A 9,724-nucleotide genomic window follows, 5' to 3' on the forward strand; every position below is an offset into this window, starting at 1 on the left:
CCAGTTCACTTCTAACCTTCACCATCACAGATCCATATCAAATATGTATTATAATACAAAATTTCTACCCCCAAACCAGCATTTGATGATGGCCTAATATATTTGACTATGAAAAATTACCTTTTCATTATAAATAACGGCAAAAACCCAAAACATTTTTAAAAGTTCTGAGTTTACATTCCAACCACAAGTTCAGCAAAATAAGTCAGCACAATATAATTGTGCATTCAAACTGAAGAATAAAATTACCAAATGTTGTCTGCCACCATCACCACCTCCTCTCCACCCAGCTCTTTTATGGACCACAGAAAAGAAATCCAGTTAAAAAAAAAATCGCTAAAATAATTTTTAAAAAGTTACACAAAAGGACCACTCAAGTTTTTGTGGGCTGCTGGGGCCATGTATCTCCAAGAACTCCATCAAAAACCAGTGTCTAGTCACCTATCAAGGAAAATACAAGTACAAACAGAAATGACTGTGTGTTTATTTCCAACTTTTAAAAAGGTACGTCAATTTATATGCAAAGTAGGCATGATTCCTAGCACCAGACAAAAAAGCAGGTACCTTTCAATATGTTGTAAATTCAGACACTTCCCCATTGACTTAGGAGTTATCCAAATCACTTAAAAGCATTCTCTGAAGTTTATCTTCTAACTGACCCTTAATTAACCTTTATAAAAAGGTTCCCTTCCAGAGTTAACACTAGAACAAAAAGGATTTCACAATTTTTTATTGATGGCATTTATCCCATGGTTTAACATGTTAATTATACTGTAATAAACATGGCTTTAATATTAAACTTTTCCTTATTATCCAAAGTCACCACAGTCCATTTCAGTAAATATATAAAAATATATGCTTAATACTTTGTACAATACTGGTTTTTGGTCCAAACAAAACTGGATCAGAAAAGCCAATAAATTCACTTTAAGAATCCCCAATTTTTTTTTTTAAGATTTCCAAATGGATTTAGGCAACTTTGAATAATGGGATTTACATAATAAAATCTGAGACAAGACTAAACAAACAACAAAAAATTCTAACACAAAATTAAAATTTCAAGTTCACAGATTTATGTTATGCCAAAAAGTACAGAAACAAAATTGTATTTACACAAGTTTCATAATAAAATAATGGAAAAGGCAAGACAGGTGATAGAAGAATGAAAATATAGAAATAGCATATAATTATTAAGTGGAGAAGGAACTAGATCTAACAAGTCCTTAGTATAGACCATTCTTTAATCAGGCTTCCTCTATCAGAAAATTTTAGTACACAATACACCCAACTCACTCACTTCACACATACACCAGCACAACTCAGCATAGAAATCATTCATTTCAACATCCTCTAATCTATACAGAATTCCTCAGATATAATTACAATATCAATGCGTTCCATAAACGCGTATCAACGCACATAATGGTGCAGACGAAGAGGTTCTATACAAAGCCATTCACTGAGCGGGCTCCATTCCTGAATTCAGCCAGCCTAAGCCAAATCAGTGAATAATTTGCTGGATCATAAAATATTTTCGCTGAAGAATCAGTCATCAGTCTATTATTTATTTTTAAAGGGCATGGCGAGAGGTGAGGGCAGGGCTTTTGTAAAGAAACAAAGAGGAAAATTCCAAAATCAAAGAAGTCCTTAAGCAGATTGACTTCAGGTAACTCCAGCATGTAGTACAATCCAGTATCTAAAAGCAGGACACCAGCTTTTGTTAAACTTGTGTATACCACCACTGCAACATTTATTTCCTGCGTCTAACAGCAGTCTTTATCTTGCGACCAGAAACTGAAGTTCCAGAAGAAGAGAACATATTTTTCCCATTTGACCTGTGAAAAATAAAAACTTCAAAATGTGACATGATGCACAAAATTTTAGAGTCATAATATAACTCTAAATGTGACCAGTGACAAGGGGGGAAAAGAGACATTGTTCAAGTAAACAAATTTCCTGCCGCACAGGACACATACACACCCAGCTCTTTTTTTCAGGCTATGATCCTCCCACACTATAATATGGTAAATTGATATTAGAGAACATACTTGCCTTTACCTGAACTACACTGCACGTTGGTGCTTTTAAAAACAGAGAACACACACACATTCATGCACAAGCACACGTCCTTACCATGCTAAATTCTCCATTTCAACAAAAAGTCTCTTACCCCACTGTAAATGACGCTGACGGCTGATTAAATGGAAAGGCCCCTGAGCCAGAAGGCTGGGCTGGGGCTGCAGGTGTGCTCGGATTTGCACCAAATTTGAATACTCCTGACGTACTGTTGTTTGTGAAATTGAAATTTGTAGTGCTGCTGCCAAATTGGAAAACTGAACCTACAATAGTTAAAGCAAAAAAACATTAAGATAAAAGTGACAGTTTTTCTAGAAATGACTCTGCCCTTTAATGCAAAATACAGTAAAGGGTTAAGCTCTCTTATGACCACTTAAAGAAAACCGAGTATTTTCTCCACTGTGGATCTTCAGGAAGTCCACAATGGAGAAATGCCTTCAAAATTATCAAAAGGATTTCCAATCTAAACCTATATTCCACCAAAAATCTTACCAAACATGGGAGCAAAATAATGATCTTTCCAGAAATGTATGGTCTCAAAATTTTCTTCCCTGAGTACTTAAAAAAAAAATCACTGGAAGGTCTGCTCTATCAAAACATGGAAGTGGGAAGAAGATGACACCAAGGAAAGAGAGATGCTTTTTAAGAAAAAGCTACAGGGAATCTCCAAGATAATTGGTAAAAAGGATCCCAAGACTTCAGTTAAATAGTAAGCCTCTATAGAAAGCCTGGTGGGAGGAGCAGTTTAGAAAATCCTGGGAAACTTCTTTCAGATCCTGAAAAACAGCCAATGCACTTGAAAATATTGAGAAGAGATCTATGCAAAGAGGGAATCATTAACAAAGGGGGAATCATTAATGCCAGAGAAAACAAAATTTTGTGTGGGAATAATCCCAGTAGACCACATGGTATTTGCATACTCAGAATATTAATCTAACTGTACAGTGTGACTGTATATGTCATTATAGGGTGGGGCAAATGTTCCAATGGAAAATAACACAATTAATAAGTAACAATGCCCCACCCTGTATAATACATGTGATTAACTATATTAAAAGAACAAACACAGAAACATTTGTTTAAATATACAAGTGAAAAGGTTTGTGTCATCAAATAGGAAGTGTCATGAGACAATTCGGCTGGACTGTCCCAGGAAGAGTACTAGAGCTGAGGCATAAATTCCTGAAGTAAATTTGATCACAAAGAGGATTAGAAAACACCACAGTTGAAATCTAGGCTAGAATGCCCCAAAATACAGAAGGGGAGAAATGGGATGGGATGAATCCAATATCTAATTCAAAGAGTTAAAAGATGCTTAATGTGCCAAAGTTGGGAATGTGGTTTATAGGTAAGACTAAACATACACTTCTCTAGTCTACTGAGTAGGACAGACAATTAAAGAAAGGCATGCATGTTTCAAAGTTCAAAGAAAAATGTCATATGTAAGACATACTAAACCTAAGTACAGATACAAAGTACATAACTAGTACACACACTCACCGGAATTTGGAGCTGTTCCAGAGCCAAATGCAGACTGACCAGGCTGCTGTCCAAACACAGGAGGCTGGCTACTGCTTGACACTGTCCCAAAAGTAGGTGGTGCAGGCTGAGAACCAGCAGAAAATAAAGCTGCTGAAGATGACAGAGATCCAAAGCCTGGGGGATTTGGCTGGCTGGCACCTTGACTTTGTCCAAATGTTGGGGTCTGGTTAGCACCAAATGCTGGACTGGCAGATGGTGCTGAAGGTCCAGTGCCAAACACAAAGGAGCATCCTACAGGCCCAAAGAATTATGTAAATCACCAGGATAGTTAGAGATAATTCTCAAGAAATCTCTAAGAAGCCAAAAACAAATTCAAAGCTTCCTTTCAGATTCTTACCCTGCTGGAAAAAATCCCACCAAGTTTTGAATAATGATTGTAAGAATTGTAAGAACGCAAATCTCTATCATTGTTTAGCAAAACTACACAGAATCCATATAAACAAAAACTTTACCCTAGCCGGTTTGGCTCAGTGGGTAGAACGTTGGCCCTTAGACTGAAGGGTCTCAGGTTCGATTCCCGTCAAAGGCACGTACTTTAGTTGCAGGCTCAATCCCGGTAGGGACTCATACAATAGGCAACCAATCGATGTGTCTCTCTCTCTGTCTCTCCCCCTCCTCCCTTCCACTCTCTTTAAAAATCAATGGAAAAAGTGTCTGGTGAGGATTAATAAAAAAATAACACCAACAAAAAAACTATTAACAAAACTACCCATCTTCATAGTAAAAAAATTTTAGATGGAATATATCGAAGACAACAACTAACCTCATCAGAAATTTAACACATGCAGAAATCAGCTAATGTTGTATCATGTACACACTGCACAATGAGGACTAATGTCTCATAAAATAACCCATGTCTGGTTACTTACTTGCAAAAACTAAAATAACACTCTTGCTGAAATTAGAAAAATTGCTCTCAAGAGTTAATTATATTAAACTTAAACACAAGATATACACCTTAGAGTGAATAACTACAACATCCCTAGTATAGAATAGGTAAAGGCACCCATGTCATTTTGTAATAAGCTGCCATATTAATTCCTAAGAGTTGATATACTCATAATTAAGGCCAATCCAAGTACACAAATGGTTTTTTTGTTCTTTTTAAAAGTACCTGAAGAGCTAGATGTGGTTGTAGCTCCAAAGTTAAAACCAGAGGTTGCAGTATTATTACTGCTGGCTCCTGGACCAAAGACAAATGGGGTAACAGCTGTACCCGAGCTGGATGTGGTTGCTGGTTTACTCTCTTGAGGAAACAGCAAAGATTGTTGAGATGTACTGGATTCAGCAGGGTTACCAAAGGCAGAGCTGCTCACAGGATTGTTGGCCTGTCCAAACACAAAGGCACTCGCTGGTGCACTGGATGAAGAGGTGGAACTACCAAATATGCTGCCACCAGCTGAAGTGGCTGGTGTACTTGAATTAGAGGAATTGTTGTTCAAGAAACTAAAAACTGACTTTGCTCCACCTTGATCTGTATGACGAAAATTAAGAAACAAACAAAAATTTGTAAGAACAAGTAATCACAGAAAGCATTTTTTCCTATCCTACAATCTAAGAAGTCATTAGAAAACAGACATTTTTAATACAGATTCATTTGTGCCCTAGCCTGTTTGGCTCAGTGGATAGGGCATCGGCCTACGGACTGAAGGGTCCTGGGCTCGATTCTGCTCAAGGGCACATGCCCAGGTTGCAGACTTGATCCCCATTGGGGGTGTGCAGGAGGCAGCCGATCCATGATTCTCTCTCATCATTGATGTTTCTATCTCTCTCCCCCTCTCCCTTCCTCTCTGAAATCAATAAAAATATTTAAAATATATATACTACATATATGTATATATAAATTTATTCATCAAATGGGCATATCTGTTATATTAAATTTTGATGTAGTCAAATACATTCATCTTTTATAGATTTTGTCTTAATAGGAAAATCTTCATCATTCAGATTACTAAAAATATGCCTTATATCCAAATTTAACTGTATAGATACTGTGTTTGGATAACAAATTCAGACAGTGGAAGATACCTGAATCGTATTTACTTTTATAAATATGATTTGCAACTTATGTTAGCAGGATTAAAACTTCAATTTAACCAAATGATAGCTAATTTTCCTGCAGCATGTATTGACTAGCGCATTCTTTCCTCACCTATATGACATATTAAATTCCAAATATGTTTCTGATATAGTTATTGTTACTAAATTGATTTAATTATTATAGCTTGACAGTATGGTTTGATATTTAGTAAGGCAAACCTATCTGTGTGCCTGCCCTTCTCCCCAAAATTTTTTGTGCATTTTCCTTCTATATAAACTTCAAGATCCACAACAATTCCTCTAAGAACTTAAATTATATTGGGGGTTGGGACTGGGAGGGAGAGAAATATTCTCACTCAGGAACAAGTATTATATATGTTTTTATTATGTTAGCATGTAACAGGTTCTGTAGCTTTTATAAAGTACAAATTTAAAATGTTAGAAAATACAAATGAAATATGTTGTCCAACACTTTACTGCTGATTTTGGAGGAAAGCTATTGACTTTTATATGATGATCCTGAATCCAATCACCTTATTGAAGACTTTTTTTGGAAACTGTTCCAATAATGTCTCAGTTTCAATATGGTCTACTAGACATGGCTGGTCACTTTATTGTAAGGGCATTAGCATGGGTTAGGAAAATGGAGCTAAAATTTTAGCTCACTTTCAAGTCAGTATAGAGGAGGGTTAAGAGGTCTATTTCAATGGAAACAGTATAGAGCAGCGGTTGCCAACCGGTGGTCCACGAGGTCCAAAAGATTGGCGACCGCTGGTATAGAAAAAGCCCATGATTAAATTTGGTTAAACCCTATCTAATTTTTATTCCTTTCCAAATAATATATAATTTAGCTTTTATTTTCTTTAAAGGGTGTTTTTAAATTTCCAAGTAAAAATTCAATACACAAAAAACTCACATCTATTTGTTGTATTCATACTGTTTTTTAGGTTTAATTTTTATTTTGATTGTGTTTCCAATTTATTATTCCAAAATGGACATGGGTGTTCAACTTGATTCTCTGCTTATCTGAAAACATCTATATTTTGCCTTTATGTTTGATGAAATTTGGCTGGTTACAGAATTCTAGGTTCAAAGCCCATTTTCACTTTGAGAACACTGCCCTGTTTTTAGCATCTGATGTTACAAAATGGAAGTCTGATGCTAATATAACTTTATTCGTGGCAAACAGCTTTTTTCTCTCTCTGAAAGCATTCAGGATTTTGGCTTGGTGTCATGAAATTTTACTGGCTTTTGTCAATGAGTGGACTACTTCCATTTTTAAGACCAATGTCTCTCTTTACATCTAGGAAATTTTCTTCTATCACTTTTTTGACAGTTCCTTCACGCTCTCATCTTCTAAGCATTCTTATTCCAATGTCACTTGTGAATCTAGCTTGAATCAATCTCTCTGTACTTTTGCACTGTGCCCTGAAAAATTCCAGTTCACTAATCTGATTACCAACTATGTTTTTTCTGCTCCTCAGTCCATAAAATGATTTTGTTTCATTAACATTTAAAAATGCTATTTCATTTTTTTCTTCAAAATCTAAGTTTTCATAATTGCCTATTTCTCAGAGATTAATTATATTTGTCTATGTTCCCTTACATGGCTGATAATGACTGGTTATCTCTATTTGTAAATGAAAGCCTACATATAAAAATTTCATTAGTTAGAAAATATTCATGTGCATAAGAAAGAATGCCTATTTTCCTGAATAGTATATGCCAATTCTGATTATAAAGCTCACAGAAGGGAGAAAGACACAAACAAATGTGCAACATTGTGGGCTTTCCATTAGAACTGTTTTTCTCAAAATTAGATCAGTAAATCATTAAAATCATGAGGGACTGGAGAAATTAAAGCTGAAAATTCTAGATTACTTTCCTGAGAGTTCTGTTACTAGTCTCTCTCACATGTTTAGTGTAAACCATTCCTTGACTTTCTGAGATATCAAAGACACCTTGTAAAAGAAAATGTTTAGTACTTACCAGCTGTAGTACTGGTTTGAGCTCCAAAAGCAAAAGTGGCCTTTGCTGGCTGCTCAGACTCCTTCTCAGATGGTTTTACCATACTGAAACTAAAGGTTGACTTAGAAGAACTCTCATCTTTGGTTTGCTCTGAATTCCCAAAGGGAAACACTGGTTGACACTTTGGCTCTTCATTGTCAGCTTTCTTCCCAAACACAAGAGAAGTAGAAGTGACAGGCTCTTGCTTCTCTTCTGTCCTTCCCAAAGCAAACAATGAGGCAGATGACAGAGGGGCAGGTTCCATATTGCCAAAAGGGAACCCTCCTTTGGTGGCAGGCATTTCTTCTTTTTTCGCTTCTGACGTCTTACATGGGAAAGGAGCCACTGAGCTACTCTTGGTTTCGATAGTTCCAAAGCTGAAGCTACTCTTGTTCTCAGAGGTCACCACAGTGTCAGCAGCAGCAGGAGTGGGGTTAATAACACCCGTACCAAAACTAAAGCCTGTAGATGAAGCTTTAGGCAGTTCCTCTTTCTTTTCTTGCTGCCCAAGATTAGTCATCCCAAACTGAAATGGGGCTAAAGCTGGATTGCTTAAACCAGAAGAAAGTCCAAACTTAAAATTATTATCATTCTTACTGTCCTTTTTAACTTCTTCCGGTTTAGAATCAGATGAAACTCCAAATTTAAAATCTCCTACTGGTTTAGAAAATTTGAAGCCTTCACTCATGGGGTTTAAAGACCCAGAATCTGATGACATACCTATTTTAAAGCCTCCTTGGTCTCCAAATTTAAAATTTCCAGTGCTTGGTAAAGTCTGAGAAGGCTCAGAAGAGGATGATGGTATACCAAATTTGAAGGATGAGGATGCTGGGTTTGAAGATGAGGAAGATGTGCCAAAGCCTTCAAAAATACAAGAAACCAAAAAGACACTGAGTTAATGTTATCCACTCAAACAAAATGCAAAACTTGAAAACCAAAGGGACATGCGAATAACTCTGAAAAGGCCTATTTTGGAGAGTATTAGCAATGGCAGTAAACATAAACCAAATTGTCAAAAATTCAGCATGAGAACTATATTCCCAATCCTCAGCAACTAGACACGCCCCCTTTCATCTGGCAGAGATTTGACAAGTTTGATAAAACAGTATTACTAGGAATAACAGACACTTTATACATTGCAGGTGGATGTGTAAATTAGCACAAAGTTATAAAAGGCATTGTGTCAATATGTACCGAAAAATTACAAACACATTTCCTCTTAGTAATCCTACAGATGTGTCTTTTTTTTTTTTAAGACAAATTAAACTCAGAGACATACAAAATGCCATAGACAATCTGGGCAGCTGTGAATGAAGAACAAATGTATGTCCAAGCTAATGTGATTAAAATCAAGGAAGCACAGAGGCAGTAGGGCATTTAGTCAAACAAGGTAGAGAGATAAGGATGTGCAGAATCAGAGTATATTTTCTTATGATGTGAATAAAGAAACTTTGAAAGAGTAATAAGACTAACCATAGCCTTTTGACTGGTAGGAGAGGAAAGATTAAAAATAAGCCAATGGGCCAGATGGCTTCACAGGGGAGTTTTAGCAAACATTCAAGGAAGAACTAAAACCTATCCTCCTCAGACTACTACAAAAAATCCAAGAGGAAGGAACACTTCCAAGCTCATTCTATGAAGCCAGCATCACCCTAATACCAAAACCAGGTAAAGACAACACAATGAAAGAGAATTACAGGCCAATATCACTCATGAACATAGATGCCAAAATCCTCAACAAAATCTTAGCAAATCGGATACAGCAGTACATCAGAAAGATCATACACCATGACCAAGCAGAATTTATCCTGGGGATGCAAGGATGGTACAATATCCGCAAATCAATAAACGTGATACAGCACATAAACAAATTGAGAGAAAAAAACCAGTCATATCAATTGATGCAGAAAAAGCATTTGACAAAATCCAACACCCATTTTTGATAAAAACTCTCAGCAAGGTGGGAATAGAAGGATCATACCTCAACATAATAAAAGCCATATATGACAAACCCACAGCCAACATCATACTCAATAGACAAAAACTAACACCATTTCCC

At 36.3% G+C, this 9,724-nt stretch overlaps 1 protein-coding gene across 4 annotated transcripts in view; it reads right to left on the reverse strand.

Moving 5' to 3' along the window:
* Nucleotides 1–712: 712 nt before the first annotated feature.
* The window catches only part of NUP153 (nucleoporin 153kDa), a 71,355-nt gene continuing 62,343 nt past the window's right edge, over nt 713–9,724 (reverse strand). For all 4 annotated transcript variants that reach the window (XM_014545185.1, XM_005873038.2, XM_005873037.2 and 1 more), the window contains 5 exons: nt 7,648–8,526; nt 4,733–5,092; nt 3,577–3,849; nt 2,171–2,339; nt 713–1,835 (listed from right to left, as the gene is read on the reverse strand). In XM_014545185.1, coding sequence (XP_014400671.1) covers nt 1,751–1,835; nt 2,171–2,339; nt 3,577–3,849; nt 4,733–5,092; nt 7,648–8,526 — 1,766 coding nt within the window. In that variant the 3' untranslated portion in view covers nt 713–1,750. The remainder of the gene's footprint in view (nt 1,836–2,170; nt 2,340–3,576; nt 3,850–4,732; nt 5,093–7,647; nt 8,527–9,724) is intronic.

The sequence above is a fragment of the Myotis brandtii genome, unplaced genomic scaffold (assembly GCF_000412655.1).
Source record: "Myotis brandtii unplaced genomic scaffold, ASM41265v1 scaffold398, whole genome shotgun sequence".
In the NCBI taxonomy this organism is placed as follows: Eukaryota; Metazoa; Chordata; class Mammalia; order Chiroptera; family Vespertilionidae; genus Myotis; species Myotis brandtii.